Below are 17,951 nucleotides of genomic sequence, written 5' to 3'. Positions count from 1 at the left end.
AACAGACCAAAAAGTTTACTGATGGCAACTGTTGTAACAGCACACATTCTGATGTTGTTTTTAGGCAGTCTTGCAGTATTTACTTGATGAAGAAGCACAATTACTTATAAATTAAAATTTATTTCAAAATATAATGATTTCCCAAAATAGTCCCTAAACAGATATATATCTAATAAAGACATAACTAGTTTTAAACGAAAACACCCAGTAAAAACAAAACACCTACTACACATTCGATATACTAATGGAAAATGGCATTTTCAATACTGATTAAACAAGAGCTGTCACTAATGGTGACAAATGCCCCCCGCAGCACCTTGACCTTTGACCTGGTGACCCCAAAGTCAGTAGGGTTGGTGTACTCAATAAGTACTATTAGCATGTGAAGTTTGAAGGTCCTGGGTGAAGTGGTTCACATGTAAAGTGCCTTCATGCAAAAAGTTAATGTTGGCCCCTGTGACCTTGACCTTTGACCTGGTGACCCCAAAGTCAGTAGGAGTGGTGTACTAAATAAGTACTATCAGCATGTGAAGTTTGAAGGTCCTGGGTGCAGTGATTCGCGAGGTAAGTGCCTTCATGCAAAAAGTTAACGTTGACCCCTGTGACTTTGACCTGGTGACCCCAAAGTCAGTAGGGGTAGTGTACTCAATAAGTACTATTACCATGTGAAGTTTGAAGGTCCTGAGTGCAGTGGTTTGCGAGTAAAGTGCCTTCATGCAAAAAGTTAACGTTGGCCCTTTGACCTTGACCTTTGACCTGGTGACCCCAAAGTCAGTACGGGTGGTGTACGTAATAAGTACTATCACCATGTGAAGTTTGAAGGTCCTGGATGCAGTTGTTTCGCGAGTAAAGTGCCTTCATGCAAAAAGTTAACGTTGGCCCCTGTGACCTTGACCTTTGACCTGGTGACCCCAAAGTCATTAAGGGTGGTGTACTCAATAAGTACTATCAGCAAGTGAAGTTTGAAGGTCCTTGGTGCAATGGTTCTTGAGTAAAGTGCCTTCATGCAAAAAGTTAACGTTGACCCCTGTGACCTTAACCTTTGACCTGGTGACCCCAAAAGTCAGTAGGGGTGGTATACTCAATAAGTACTATCAGCATGTGAAGTTTGAAGGTCCTGGGTGCAGTGGTTCACGAGTAAAGTGCCTTCATGCAAAAAGTTAACGTTGTGACTAACGAACTAACTAACGAACGGACAGTTGAAAACTAATATGCCTCCCTTCGGGGGCATAATAAAAATAGTATCTATAATAAAAGAAATAAAGGATAATTTGTAAATGTTCTCATTTCTCACAAATCTTAAGAGCAAGTTGTTAGCATCTTGATTAAATATTGATATAAAAACAAACAAGAGGGCCATGATGGCCCTGTATAGCTCACCTGAGTACCATTGCTCTTAATGATAAGATCAAGTTTTGACATAGATCACATAGGCATACACATTAAATATCATCAGGATAGATATTTTCTTGTAACAGTCCCTTTTGACCTATGACTCACGTACTAGTCAGGGCCAATCTCCATAACAAGTCTGAGGGTCATAGGCTCAAATGCTGCATTTTGTACTAGCATGACTATTTCTTACCCTGGAATAACATTTAAAACCAATCTCATTTGATACTGCTGAGGTATATTCATTTACATAAAATAAAGGGAGGTAATTTGTCATAAATTCAGTCAAAAGTTATCTACCCTGATTGTTCGAGTCCATCTGATGGCATAAATGGCATTTCAAATCAGTATCTTCATTGATTACTGAGATACACCCATTTTAATTTGAAACAAAGGGAGGTAATTTGACATAAAAACAGTCCATAGTTACTACCCTGATTGTCTCAGTCCAACTAATAACAATAATGAAATTTTAAATGAGTCCTACAAGTACTTCCTGATATAAATCCATTTTGATTAAAATCAGGGGAGGTAATCAGATATAAAATAACTCCAGAACCTATGATTCATCATGGAATCCAAGATTTATTGTTGTTGACATTTTGCAAGTTTGTATCAAATCAAACCATAAATGAAGTCTCTATATGGCTACAAGGGGCCATAACTCTGGAACCCATGATGGGATCTGGCCAGTTTTTGAAAGGAACCGAGATATTATGCCAATACAAGTTGTGTGCAAGTTTGATAAAAGTTGATTGCAAAATGTTGCCTCTATCGTGTTCACAAGCAAAAATACAATTATAATGAAAATGTACGTAAATATATAAAAGGAAAAATGTAAATCCCATAGAATGTTACAGTGCAAGAACATTTCACTACTACAAGGCCACTCCCTTCTTCAATATGATATTTCCATACTGGGCAGTCTCCCTGAAAAAAAGAAATGCAAAAATTAGCATCATAGTTTTTAATGTGAATTCACTATCACCAACAAATTAGGTCAAATGGTGACACTTCCAGCTCTTGATGATGGAGAAAGACTCTGGAGTGCCCGGGCTCCAGGCATAATTTTAGGCAAGGACAGACACCTGGGTAGAACCATCAACCTTCGTAAGCCTGCTAGACTGCTTGCTCACTTTAAGAATTCTATGCCCAAAGTGAGATTTCGACACCAACATCAGGTAGGGTTTGGAAGTCAATTATCTTAACTAACTGCAAATGGAGGCCCAAGTGAAAGAAGTAGCAATAACACAGGTATGATCAGAAGATAAACCTATGGTCTCTGCTGTATTGTGCATATAATGTCAAAACATATCTAGGTAGCTGAACACAGACAACTTTCACCTAAAACTCTGTGCCTAAGAATCCTTATTTAGGTTAAAAAGTTTCTGTTGTGACTTGTCATCTGTCTTTAATCTGTATGGGTAATATAAGTTGTCAATCGATTGTGTAGAGTAGACTAAGAGCTAAAAGTTCTAAGAAATAACAACTTATAAACAATGGCTGTTAGTATAAGATCCATTCCCACCTGCCTGATGGCCTGTCAGAGACAAGTGGGTATGTAATTCTTTATGCAATAACCTTGACTTTTGACCTAGTAAGAGGCCCATTTGACCTTGCTTCTGAGCAAGTTTGGGGAACATCCTTTAAGCATTTAGAGTTATATCATTATACGCCCGAAGGGACATATTATGTTATGACCCCTGTGTCTGGCCGTCTGTCCATCCATCCATTAGCAATTTCATGTCCACTCAGTAACTCTTAAATCCCCTGAAGGATTTCGCAGAAACTTGACACAAATGTTCACCACATCGAGACGACATGCAGAGCGCATGTTTTGGATGGCTCACTTCAAGGTCAATGTCACACTTAGGGGTCAAAGGTCATATGACTTTGTTTCGTGTCCGCTCTGTAACTCTTGAACTGCATCGAGACAACATGCAGAGCGCACGAAATTTGAAGTCTGAAAGCCCAAAGTGCTCCATATACTGACCAGTCTATAAGTCACAGAGACCTTAACTAATGCACCAAAATAACATCAGATGTCATCTGTTTACCACAGGCAGATGGGGAGGAGGGGTAATCTTTTTTGAAGAATACGTGGAACTATTGAGCTTGCTTTGGCATCTGCATCCCGATTGGTTGTTTTCGTATGTAAGATTTTCTGTAACCGCTTGTGGGAATGGATTGAAACTTCACACACTAATTCACGTTCATAAAATTGACTTACGCTCCACAGGTTCCGTAACTCATTTTACTTTTTACAAAATTATGCCCCCTTTTTGACTTAGAAATTTTTTATTAAAGTGACATTATGCGCATCTAATACTGCATATAGTGTGTTTTGGGTGAGTGTTCTATAAAAGCAATTTTCGGTTGCTGTGCATTTATATGTGTTAAATTAACGATAATGCCGCATTAGTATTTGAAGTTGATGCTTTAAAAATAAAGAAATCGGACGGATAAAATAATAGATATTTTTTCAATCTTCTGCACAATGATCTCCCTTACCTGAAAATGGAAATTTCTGAAGTAGAAGGGAAGCAACTCCTGGTTGCAGTTTGCCGTTTTTTAAAAAGACTGCCCCAGTCAAAATAAGAAAAGTCATATTTGGAAACTTATTATTTTGTACTGGTAACAGGAAGAGTTTGGTATGTTGGGTTAAAAGCTATAATGTGCTCCATCCTTTTTACATGTACATCTATTTAAGCTTGATTTTTACTTGAGAAATGCATATAATTCCACTTTAAGTTTTATATGTAAACTGGTAGCTCTATACCCACTAATGGGAATGGATTGAATCTTCACACACTTGTCCACTGTGATGAGCTGACATGCACTCAACTCATCAACTCTTGTTTTGCATTTTTACAAAATTGTGCCTCTTTTCCATTTTTATATTCATTCAATTGACAAGGCTGTTGAATAGTCAAGCATTGCTGTCCTCCCACAGCTCTTGTTTAAAGCAACAAGTTACTTAAGTAAAACTAGAAATGTGTCCATGGGACACAGATGCCCCCACCTTTTCTCTTATGTGTATTTATGCTGATGCTGTCAAAAAAACTCATTTCTCTTCGTAATGACTGTAGGTAAAATATTTTCGGAGCTACGCCCGACAAAACATTTAAATGACAATTTTTTCCTAGGTCAGGGGCCATAACTCCTACAATATTGAATGAATCCGGATGCGAAACCCCAGGTGCACAACTGCACATGCTGACCAACATTCCTGTTAACTTTGGTGACTTACTAGGTCAAATACTTTTGGAGCTACGCGCAACACAACATTAAAATGACCAATTTTTAACTAAGTCAGGGGCCATAACTCCTACACGACTGAATGAATCCGGACGCGAAACCCCAGGTGCACAACTGCACATGCTGACCAACATTCCTGTAAACTTTGGTGACTCTAGGTCAAATACTTTTGGAGCTACGCGCGACACAACATTAAAATGACCAATTTTTAACTAAGTCAGGGGCCATAACTCCTACACGACTGAATGAATCCGGACGTGAAACCCAGGTGCAAAACTACACATGCTGACCAACATTACTGTAAAGTTTTGTGACTCTACGCCAAATACTTTTGGAGTTAGGCGTGACACAACACCAAAATGACCAATTTTTACGAAGTCAGGGGCCATAACTCCTACATGACTGAATAAATCCGAACGCGAAATCCCAGGTGCACAACTACACATGCTGACCAACATTCCTGTAAAGTGTTGTGACTTGACGTCAAATATTTTTGGAGCTAGGCGCGACACAACATTCTCCGAAGGACGGACGGACGGACAAGGGCAAATCTATATGCCCCTCCCCCCAAAGTGGGGGCATAAAAAAATACAGGGGTTGGTTGACTAGGGGATACTAAGGAACAATATCAAGAAGCTGAAATGAAAGTGAAACAATAGGGGGGGTATCCTTCTGATCTTGACTTGTGCGCCACTGACCCCAAAATCAATAGGGATCTTTCTCAAGGGGTACTGAGCCACTGCAAAAAGTTAGCAATTTATAGCTATAATTATTCTTTCTGACTTCTGGAAATGAAAAAAAAAATACCAAAAGTTAAAAATCAGTTCTCCTTAACATTACCTTTGAGCCACTGACCCCAAAACCACTAGCATTCTTCCTCTAGTGGTACTTAGTCATTGTTTATAATCTGAAAGCTGTAAGTATTATACTTTCTGGCAAGAGACCAGAAACGAAGAAGTACCAGAAATTAAGTCTGGTCCCTGTCACCCCTCTGACCTTTTAGGCACTGACTCCAATTAAACAGAGTTCCTCTAGTAGTACTTGGTCATTATTTAAAGTTAAAAGCCCATAGCTATTATACTTTATAACTAAAGAGTACAGAAACCCTTTTCAGTCTCCTGGTCACTGTGACCTTGACTTTTGACCTATAGACCCAACACGGAGGAATAGGGATCTTCCTCAAGTGGAATCTATATGGATCATATACTAGTAAGTTTCAGAAACTATGTCCAGACAAGGAAATTGCTAATGGATGGATAGTTACTGCCATAATATATTGTATCTGTTTTGTTTCAGAACATATGCATAAATCACAGTAGTCTCAAGCGTTGTTTAGCTATTATGCTAGACTGTTTTCAGTCTGGAGGCATACATGACCTTCGCCTACTAACTTATAAAATAATATAAGTCATCTAGGGTTCTTTAGTTACTGAGTGGAAACCATTTTAAGTGTTAAGGTCACTGTGACCATGACCTTTGACCAACTGATCCACAAAACAAAAATAGTCTGCTATTGACAGGCAGTCGTCCTATTAAATTAAATGACTGTAGGCTCAAGCATTATCTGGTTATTGATCTAAAACCAAATGGGTCTACTGACAAACAGATAATAAACAAAACAATATCTGTTCATCCAAGTTACACAATAATCACCAACGGCTTTTACCCTCCCTTCCCCTATGAGCAGGTCTCGGGACAAACATCAAATCTGTTATGGTATTGTTACAAACTGATGACTTTTTATTCACATGAGCAGGTTACAAAACACTTACATCAAATCTCAGATTCTACGGAAAGAGACTAAAGACTCTTTGTTTCATGTTAAGTGTTTGGACTGTTTACAGTTACATAAACAAAAGTTTACAGTATTGTAAACAAACAAATTGTTCTGAAGTCAAAAGGTTGTAAACATTGTTTAGAAAATAGTCACTTTGCATAAACATCCTAGTACGTCAGTATTTACACTTGTAAAGTAATGAAGAAAGCTTACCCAGTATGTACTACTGCAAAAGCTCTTTTTGCCCTCTCGTAAAATTTAAACCGTTCCAACTTCTCAATATTTATCTAAAAATCATACAGAACAAAAGTAGCTTTATATCACAGTCAATTCAATTCTTTAAAGCCTATACACAGTAAGGTCCTGATACAAAAATCTAGACAAAACAATTATATTTAAGTGCTAAAGTATCACAAAGTATATTCCGTCACAGCAAATAAATTCTGACTTTTAACAAGAGGGCCATGATGGCCCTGTATATCGCTCACCTGAGTTAATCTGGCCTACTGACCTAGTTTTCGACCCCACATGACTCAGAGTCGAACTTGACCTAAAGATCATCAAGACAAACATTCTGACTAAATTTCATAAAGATTTGGTTACAACTGTGGCCTCATGAGTGTTCACAAGCTTTTCCTTTGATTTGACTGGGTGACCTAGTTTTTGACCCCACATGACTCAGATTTGACATATAGATTATCAAAACAAACATTCTGACTAATTCTCATCAGTTTCAAACTTAAATTGTAATCTCTAGAGTGTTGAAAAGATTTTCCTTTGATCTGGCCTAGTGACCTAGTTTTTGATCCCACATGACCTCGATTCAAACTTGACCTAGAAATGATTAATACAAACATTCTGACACAGTTTCATAAAGATTGAATTACAACTGTGGCCTCTGAAGTGTTCACAAGCTTTTCCTTTGATTTTACCAGGTGACCTAGTTTTTGACCCCACATGACCCAGATTCAATCTTGACCTAGAGATCATCAAGACTAACATTCTGACCAAGCTTCTTAAAGATTGGGTCACAAATGTGGCCTCTAGAGTGTTCACAAGGCAAATGTTGACGGACGATGCACACCGGACAATGACCGGTCACAATAGCTCACCTTGAGCACTTTGTGCTCTGGTGAGCTAAAAATAACAACACTATACTTATTGAGTGGACCTGTCAATTTTAACTCACTGGCATTAACTCTGGAAATACTGATCAGAGTTGGGTGCTTACCAAACATGATCTATATTTTATAGAAATACATTATTTTGTATATAAACACTAAAGATCAAAGATAAATTATCCTGTAATAGAGTAGACACTGACTAATTTCAAAGTTTTTAGTAATTCAGAGTCATTAGGAATATCCAGCTGGTTATCAAAGTTGGTTGAAATAAAATACCCATAAATATTCTGACCTAGTTTGGAGAACACTGGTTCAGAACTGCTCAAGAAAGAGGGCAGCTAACTTTTATGGATGCTACCCACCGAGGGTGTTCCCATAATACATCCAACTTCATGGCCACATAAAAAGATGGAATATTTTGAAAAAAAACTTTTGTTTGTAATGTATATACACTTTGGTAAACCTCCTTGCCACTGAAAATAACTGATGTTTTACTACTGTACAAGTGGATATATACCCTAGTCAAAAAGTTCACGATCCAAGACATTTTGCGAGCAGAAATATTTGCGCATCCCCATATACTGAAAAAAAAAAAGCTATGTTTGTTTATCTTCAATTTGCCCTAGTTGATATTTTTGTGCTTTTTATGAATGCATCTGGTATTACAGAATGAAGCAGCCTGGTGTTACAAATGAAGCAGTCTAGTGTTACATGATCAAATTCACAAACGTTTCAACGTCACAAATTTTTCCACTAAATTAAGAAATAATTTATAGCAAAAGTGTGCTTTAACACTATTTATGCACAGTGGGCGGTTATACATTGGGCGTAATTATTTCTCGAGGGCATGGCCCTCGTGAAATTATTTGTGCGACGTATTACCGCCCGAGTGTATAAATAGTGTTAAAACAAGGTTTTGCTATAAATTATTTCAATTGTAATATGCCCATAATGTAAAACAGGAGATAAAATATAGAAGCCCTCTTTCTTGGTTGCAACAAAAACTTTGACATCACCGCATGTTAACGTGACATCATTCTAGATTCTAGCATAAGAGTTTTTTAACAGAGACAAGCATATTAGAATATACAGTACATATCAAAAAATTAGTCAATACTGACAACAGGCATGTTAAATTCATACCATGCTCAAATATTAACTGAACTGATTTTCAACTTTAAGTGAGTACCTGTGTATTCTCCTTATTATCAATTATAACTTGGTACTCTGTCCATATTGGTGTCTGTAAACCTTTGGCTTTATCTTCTGGAACTTTGTCCATCAAACAAACCTGAAACATTTCATTATCATGGTTCAAAGGAACTTATTTTAGCTGGTTTGCAAGACGTAAAAGAAGCTTTAATAGAAAGCTCCACTTCCTGTTGTAACATGATGAAGCAATCTAGCTACAAGATGACACAGTCTGGTGTTAATGAGCAGTCTGGTAATTACATGATGGAGCAGTCTGGCATTAATGATGAAACAAGTGTCAATGATGGAGCAGTCTGGTGTTACATGATGGAGCAGTCTGGCATTAATGATGAAACAAGTGTCAATGATGAAGCAGTCTGGTGTTACATGATGGAGCTGTCTTGAGTTCTGGTGTTACATGATGCAGCAGACTGGCATTAATGATGAAACAGTCTTGTGTTAATGATGGAGCAGGCTGGTGTTACATGACGGAGCAGACTGGTGTTACATGATGGAACAGACTGGTGTTACAACTGATGGAGCAGAATGGTGTTAATGATGAAACAGTCTGGTGTTAATGATGGATCAGACTGCTGTTACATGATGGAGCAGTCTTGCGCTAATATTGAAACAGCCTCATGAAAATGATGAAACAGTGTGGTGTAACATGACAGAGCAGACTGGTGATACATGATGGAACAGTCTGGTGTTACATAATAGAGCGGTCTTGTGTTCATGATGGAGCAGCCTGGTGTTACATGATGGAGCAGATTGGTGTTAATGATGGAGCAGACTAGTGTAACACGATGGAGCAGACTGGTGTTTATAATGGAGCAGTCTGTTGTTATATGATGGAGCAGACTGGTGTAACACGATGGAGCAGACTTGTGTTTATAATGGAGCAGACTGGTGTTAATGATGGAGCAGACTGCTGTAACACGATGAAGCAGACTGGTGTAACACGATGGAGCAGACTGGTGTAACACAATGGAGCAGACTGGTGTTTATAATGGAGCAGTCTGTTGTTATATGATGGAGCAGACTGGTGTAACATGATGGAGCAGACTGGTGTTTATAATGGAGCAGACTGGTGTTAATGATGGAGCAGACTGGTGTAACACGATGGAGCAGACTTGTGTTTATAATGGAGCAGACTGGTGTTAATGATGGAGCAGACTGGTGTAACACGATGGAGCAGACTGGTGTTTATAATGGAGCAGACTGGTGTTAATGATGGAGCAGACTGGTATTACAGCACAAAGCAAATATAGTTAAATATGACAAAATTACATTGATTTTGACAAGGTTTGAACCAATGTTTCCTCGAAGGTGAGCAACAACATTTCCTTCTCTAAACATTGTCAGTTGTTTGCTAGAATCTGTATATATTGCTTAACCTCTGTTAATAACATCCAGAACCACTTCTCTACAGAAGCATATATTTTTACCTGGCCGGTAGATAATACTGTTAATAAATCAACATCTACAGAGCAGGAAACGCAATCTGACTAAAGTACATATCCTATTACGCTACGCATAGGATCTGAGAACGACCTATTCATTGCCTCGTTCTGACGACCCTTTCGCTAGCCAATCAGAGCCTAACTTACAACATCTTGCAAATCTACCTGTAGCCTTGACTTTTGATATTTACAATTCTTATGTCATAATGTATCAGATAGCCGGTTAGCTCAGTCGGTAGGCCACTTGCTTTGTAAGCGAGGGGTCCTGGGTTCGAGCCCTGGAATAACTGCACATTTTTCTTACTCTTTCACATTCGAACATGTCGTCTGATTGGATAAAATAAAAATAGCAATACTGGAAATCCAAAATATACAGAAGACGAATGTGAATGGGTCGTTCTCAGATCTTCGTTTAGAAGATCAAGTACTTTAGTCAGATTGCAGGAAACGTATCTTAAAGCATTCTAAGTAGTGGTCTACTGAGTTTTCACCGTACACCAAAGTAATTCTTGAATTACACAATTTCCTAAATCTTTAAAGAGCTGTTTTGGTGCATACATCACATTCATGGGCATACTGTGACCTACATGTATAAATATTTATCTGATAATATTAATGAGGTCAATGGATGAACACATAGATCACTTATTTCAAAAGTAGAATTTTTATCTTCAGTCATAGCTCATAGATAATCTTAAAATTCATAAAACTGACCTGAAATTGAACTGACTTAATTTGGACCTGCAGCTACATGATATTCAAGTAGTTATCAAAACATCAGATTACCTGTGTGACTTACATCCCTTGGTAGGATAGTTTTCTTAAGAAACTCCTTGTAATAAAATATACCTTCTGATAATTTACAAGATTTTTCAAATTTTGATAGATTTAAATTTTCCACTCAGACATAAATTTACTTGTTTGACCTAATAATAATATGAATTTTGACTTCAATTTTGAAATTTAGATATTCAACATGGCCAAAATTTCTGAAGAGAACAGACGGCTTTTTCTTCCTTTCTGTATGAGTAACAATACTTTATGTGCACACCTCATACTTCAGGACAGCAGGCAGAGTCGATTACACAGTCATCCTTAGTAACTTGACATCAGTTTATTACAAGTTACCACTTATTATGACACAGTTCAGTAGTACTTACAGGATGTGAGACATACGTGTCCAAGGGCATCAGTGTCAGTACAGCCTCTAGCAGTTTTGGAATGGGGATACCTGAGAGTAAATTCAAACTCATATTAACAGTGTTAACAATATGAAAAGACTGCGGATTGAAAAAACAGTGCAAGTTTTAAATTATTGTTTGCTAGTAACTGCTAACTAAGTGAGTCATGTATTCGAAACAGCCAGGAATACAATAGTCTTCAAAAGTGTATCAAAATCCAAATTCATAACAATATAGAATCTGTCTTTCAAACTGCAAAATACATGTAACAGAGACATGAAAAATAACCAATTACAGTATGTTAGATTAGCTTGGCTTCATTCTCGATCATATCTCAAAGTAAAATGGATACCTTCTGAGCTAAACAGACTTTATTGTTAGAATGAATTATTAATCACTTAAATAAAATTGGTCTGGGTACTGATGTGGGTACTGATGTGGAACACTATTTACTTTTTGGGTGATATGGTGTCAGAATTGTGTCAGTTTAAAAGTCAAAATCCTAATATGCCATATGAAGAAACAGAATCATAGTCAGATTTGAAACTAGGTCATTTAAGGTCAGTAACTAGGTCATTACTTCATAGCTCTATATGCCATGTTTCTATCTGATTTGCATCCTGGAACCTGGTAAGAATGTTTGTTAAATTTAAACCTGGATCAACTGCGATCAAGAGCTAGATCACTCTGTCAAATCAGAGAAAAAAACTTGACATTCCAGAGGCTACATTTCTACCTGATACAATAAATATATTATAATATTAAACTTAGCCAGAACGTTAGTCGTTATTTCATCATGATCAGTTTCAAAACTGGGACATCTTGGATAAAAAATTCAATGTGTGTCCACATGAGACTGATGCCCTCCCCCCCTCCCATTCCCCCAACTCCTGTCACTGCACATGGTTTCATGACTATGATTCTAGGTGAAATATTTCTTAAGATATATATGATAATAAAATTTGTAAAAATATCCCATGGAAGCAAAGAATGCGACCAAGAAAAATAGCAGACTCGGATTGATTGAGTCTGTTCATGACAGGTAATGAAACACAAACTTGAAAGCATATTATGTGTATTTTTTCACTAAGTCAAAGACCATAACTCAGTAGTGGTCTGACAGGGTGAAATCCCAAATGGAACACCAGATGCACAACTTCATATACGATATAACAGTCCCATAATACTTTTTGAAATACATGAAATACAAACTTGTATACAATTATGCATATTTTTTTTACTTAATCAAGGGCAATAACTCTGGTTTGACCAAAAGAAATTCCAAACAAAATCCTACGTGCAAAGCTTCACATGTTGAATGATATTCCTATTATCTTTCATGACTCTAGGTCAAATATGTTTTCAGATACATGCAACACAAACTTCAAATGTCCTTTTATGTGTAGTTTTGACTAAGTAACGGGCCATAACTCTTATCTAGCTGAATGAAATCTCTTACAAAATGCTACGTGCACTTCACATGCTTAAAAATATTTCTGTAATGTTTCACAATCCTGAGTAAAATACTTTTTGAGATACATGCAGCACACACTTAGGCCCTTTTTATCCATATTTTTGACTATGTCAAGGGCCAAAACTCTGGTCTTGTGGAATCCCAATTAAAACACCAGCTGCACAACTTCCCATGCTGAAAAACATTCCTGTGAGATTGGTGACTCTATAGGTCAAATATTTTTTGAGATGTATACAACACCAATTTGGACAGACACTGACCAGGGAAACTCTACGTGCCCCCAAACAAAAATTGGGGCAGGGGTTTGGTGGGGGAGGGGGCACAAAAAAGCTAGGTCAGATTGTACAGGCATGTTTCATTCTATCATAACAATATCAGAAATTTTCTTAGTAATTTGTGACACTTCTATGACTATAATTTCATTATTTCAAATATATTCAGCCATAAATAAAGTAATGGCCTAATTACTACTGAAAAAGTCTAAGAAGATTACCATCAGCCCTAATTTCTTTTGGTCCAAATCTACATATCGATGATGTTGGAAAATGAGCATCAGCTAATACTGAAAACCAAAACAGAATTTATATCAAAGTCAGACTTCATTCTTATTATATAAAGCAGAGACAAAAGAGTCAAGATATACAAGATAACCTTGGGGCTATTGTTCATCAACACTTTTAAGTAAAAGATTTTGTCAAATTTTAACTAGAGCTAGCGCTGCTTTTGAGAAAAGCGCATGTCTCCCACAACTGCCTAATCATCTGAATAGTAGTATATGAGTCAACCATGCACCAAGACCTCAACTGCCTTATCAGACTTTCAGTGCTTTGATTATAAAAAACAAGTTTCAAGAGCCATAATTCTGAAGTGCCTGGGCCGATTTGGCAAGTTATCGAACTTAGCCAAGGACTTATTGAAAAACACATTTTGTTTAAGTTTAGTGAAGATCGGATGAGAAATGTTCGACAAGACTTGTGACACACAGACACACGCACAAACAGGAGTAAATCAATATGTCTCCAACACTACAGTGTGGGGGAACATAATTAATATATACATGTAAGTGCCTTTATCTGTAGTCTAAAGTTAAGTAAATAGGTCTGGAAATCCCATTTGTAATCGTGTAAATGTAGCTGGTGATCTACATCAATCAGGAAGCTAATTTGACTAAAATATGCATGGTACATTAGTATTAACAGTCAGAAAGGTTACTATGAACTTGCTCTGCAACTGATGGACCTCCGTGGCTAAGTGATTAAGGGTGCTGACTTCAAATCACTTGCCCCTTTACCGATGTGGGATTGAGCCTCACTAGGAACGTTGATTTCTTCATATGAGTGGAAGCCATCCACCTGGCTTACAGAAGGTCAGTGGTTCTACCCAGGTGCCTGCCTGTGATGAAATAATATATAGAGGGGCACCTGGGGTCTTCCTCCACCATCAAAGCTGGAAAGTCGCCGTGTGACCTATAATTATTGTGTTGGTGTGGCATTTGAACCTATCAAAAAAAAAAAAAAAAAATTACCAGGTTTACTATTATACTTACTTAGTTCATCTCCATGGCCCATTGATGCAAGCACATAGAGCAAATCTGGTGATATTATCTTTGGAATTCCTTTGAGAGGCATACTGGTTTATTCTGAAAAATGACAAAAATTCACTTGACAACAGGGTTTTTTCTAGCTAATTTGGAAGCATAGCCTATACCCCCAAAATTGGGAATTTTGACGCATAAATGTTCCAAATTTGGAAACATTTAGTCCCATAGGATATAGTAAGGATGTGTTTAAGCACTTTCTCATACAATTGTTTTACAGCGTAGAACCTCTTAAACATACTTCCATTACAAAATTGTCCATAATTTGGTCAATTTTTGAGCAATTTTGATTGAAATTTTTTCCAGAATATAGATAATATTGGGAATTTTTGCACTCATTTTGGGAAAAATACATACTTTTTGGCATTGGGAATATAGCTGGATAACAGCTATAATAATGGCCAAAAAAAAACCTGTGACACTTTACAAAATGCTGACTTAAAGTCCCAAAAGGCAGATAAATCGGCTGTTCAAATAGACAGTATGCATAATGGTATGGTTAGAAAAGCACTAATATTACCACTAATGTCAATATTGCACATGATCTTATACGATCACCATCACAAAGGGAGGTAATCAAAAATGCTCTATTCAAAAGTAGAAATCTTACATTGAATACCATAACTGAGATTTACTTGAACATAATATAGTCACTACTGGTAGCAAATGCTTCCCGAAGCATGCCCAAGAATTCTACAGCTTTCTGCGCAAAAAAAACACACATCATTTTGTGACTTTGACCTTGACCCAAAAGGCCCGGGTCATAAGCCTGACACACCTTCTCAGTGTGGTTAACATTTGTGTCAAATTATTTTCAAATCCCTTGGTAAATGGCAGAGTTAATGACCAGACAAGAAACACCTTTGACTTCTTAATGTGACCTTGACCTTGACCTGGGTCTTGCGCATGATAAATCATCTCAATATAGGGAACATTTATGCCTTGTAATTTTACAATCCCTTCATCAATGGCAGAGTTATGGACCGGACAAAAAAAAGACCATGTTAACCTTTAACCTCTAAGTGTGACCTTGACCTTAGAGCTAGGGGTCTGGATCTTGTGCATGACACGTCGTCTCGTTGTGGGAAACATTTATGCCAAGTAATTTCAAAATTCCTTCATCAATGGCAGAGTTATGGACCGGACACGAAACAGACCCTGTTAACCTCTAACCTCTAAGTGTGACCTTGACCTTAGAGCTAGGAGTCTGGGTCTTGCACATGACATGTCGTCTCATTATGTTGAACATTTATGCCAAGTTATTTCAAAATCCCTTTATGGATGGCAGAGTTACAGCCCGGACAAGAATTTACACTGGCGGATGTACACACAGACAAAACACACAGAAGGACAGTGAAATTTTAATATGCCCACCTACAGGGGCATAAAAAGAGATGCACAGTACATAGAAATAATACTTCTCAAAGTTAAAATTCTTCTACTGATATTTATCTATAATTTATGCAAGTTTCACAGAAATTTCTTCATAACTTTTGAAGTTATAATCAATGACTTAATGTTGGTTCTCGACTGAAACTACATGCTATATATGTATATTTTATGTAGCAATATAAAGATGGAACATAATTTTTTTTATATTTTTAATTTTTAAATCAAAAGATTAAAATAAAGCTTTGTACTTACAGACAGGAAAAGAAACCAATGTAGAGAAAATGGAAAAGTTTCAGAAAGTATTCATCCGGTTGCTATGAATACATTTTTCTTATTAGGAAAATTGATTTTTTAAAAACCCTTAACCCTTCGTCTATTTTTTTTGCATTACTGAAATATCAATACAGGTGAAACATGATACCAAACTTTTAATACTATTTTTGCCAACCTATCAAACAATTGCTTATTCACAGATAGATTTGCATGACTGCAATTCTTTTGTTTCCTACCTTTAAAGAAAGTTAGTCAATATTACTATGTTTACAATATAATAAAACCTGGTGTATAAAGAGCAGAGTTGACTTGTAAACACTTTGTTGTAATCAGGTCTGCTTTGATGCTGAATTCCAACAAATCAGGGGCAGATCTTGGGGTGGAGGCATAATTTACAGCGAGTCTGAAACATTATGCCTGCCAGATTTTCAGATTTTATGAGTGGGGGTCACCAGGGCATCAGGCCCTGTTGAATATGCCTATGATAGTACAGGTAGATGAGCAAAACTGTCAAATGAAGGCAAATTAATGTTTGTCTGTATCCAATTTAGTAAATCTACAGTACTAGTCACCACTAGTAGTCCATAGGGTGGATGATGGGGCAAGATGAAGATGCTCCAATTCCAGAAACTCCCCCTGATTCTATTACATGCAATGTATGAAGCACTCTGCATGGAACGTTGATTTATAGTCATAACGCCTGGTGTCAAAGTTGAATACCACTGGGTCTACTGTTATGTAAACTATTGCATGAAAATCTCTATTTAAATACTTGATTTCTACATAGCCCTAAATTATAGTCAACTCGCCAATAGCGGATCACTGCCAATTGCGGGTCACTTGAAAATACTAGAAATACATTCTGCATGCCCACGGGCAGAATGTCGAGCCCACCAGCACCTTTAGCCTCTAAGTGTAACCTTAACCTCAGACCTAGGGACCTGGTTCTTGCGCATGACACGTTTTGAAATATACATGTTTTGTAACATTTTTAACACTGGGAGTACCTGGAGAAATATGTCAGGCACAAAATGAGTATAGACATAATGTCATAATATTTTTACAAAATAGAATATGGACTAGCAAAGTAAATGTGATTTAAGAGAAATTTATTATTCCAAACATAACAAATTCTCTTGAAAGACACTTTTTCTTATTCTGAACAGTTTGGTATAATTTTATGAAAAACAAAACTCTACGAGTCCTAAAAACATAAAACAAAAATTCACCCCAGGGGCAGTTTCAAAACACTTTACACGAACCTTAATCAGTTCATGTTTACAAATAAAATCAATTCAGAATTTCGAGAATGAAGAACGTAACAAAGCCAATCGATTTATATTTTTACTAATTCAATATAATGTAAGAATGTTTACTGCATTATCAAAATAGCATGACATGGATAATAAAGAGCAATTTAAAAGGTCAAACTTACCAACCTAATCTACCTGAAACGTACACAATTTACGCCCGGTTATAAAAAGGGAGATAACTGTGTAAACACTTCTCAAAGTATCCGCGCCTTCCGTTCAGGAACCACAGGTACCTTCAAGTTTTCACTTGGGTAAAACAAAGCATGAAAATCTACTGACCCTCCACAGATCTAGGAGATCACCACGTGACCACCTTTTATCCAGTGAAAATGTAATAATCTTATTGGAGGTAAAAAAGCCTTTTGTGGATCTATTTTCTGTCTGGTCATGTCATGACATTATAATGCACCTGTCAATATTTTGCCCGCCCGGGGGAGCGGCGGGCATACACGGGACTTTAGACAGAAGACCATTCCCGACAGGCGGGAATTTGACAAACATTTGATGTACCAACCA

The 17,951-nt window shown here is 37.2% G+C and overlaps 1 protein-coding gene across 6 annotated transcripts; it reads right to left on the bottom strand.

Annotated features, from left to right (window-relative positions):
- Positions 1-100: 100 nt before the first annotated feature.
- Positions 101-17,705, bottom strand: LOC123547895 (fucose mutarotase-like). 6 transcript variants are annotated; one of them, XM_045335142.2, is made up of 7 exons: positions 17,558-17,693; positions 14,407-14,499; positions 13,354-13,422; positions 11,366-11,436; positions 8,741-8,842; positions 6,641-6,714; positions 101-2,322 (listed from the first exon to the last, which is right to left on the bottom strand). In XM_045335142.2, the coding sequence occupies exons 2-7, from the start codon at positions 14,486-14,488 to the stop codon at positions 2,271-2,273; spliced, it is 450 nt and encodes a 149-aa protein (XP_045191077.1). In that variant the 5' UTR covers positions 14,489-14,499; positions 17,558-17,693; the 3' UTR covers positions 101-2,270. The 6 variants fall into 6 exon arrangements, with proteins under 6 accessions (XP_045191077.1, XP_045191078.1, XP_045191079.1 ...); XM_045335143.2 differs by having other exon boundaries at positions 17,562-17,624; XM_045335144.2 differs by lacking the exon at positions 17,558-17,693 and adding an exon at positions 16,102-16,247.
- Positions 17,706-17,951: the final 246 nt, after the last annotated feature.

Source organism: Mercenaria mercenaria, chromosome 9 (assembly GCF_021730395.1).
Source record: "Mercenaria mercenaria strain notata chromosome 9, MADL_Memer_1, whole genome shotgun sequence".
Lineage (NCBI taxonomy): Eukaryota > Metazoa > Mollusca > Bivalvia > Venerida > Veneridae > Mercenaria > Mercenaria mercenaria.
The sequence above is the reverse complement of the archived record's forward strand: the minus strand, read 5'-3'. Positions and strand labels throughout refer to the sequence as shown.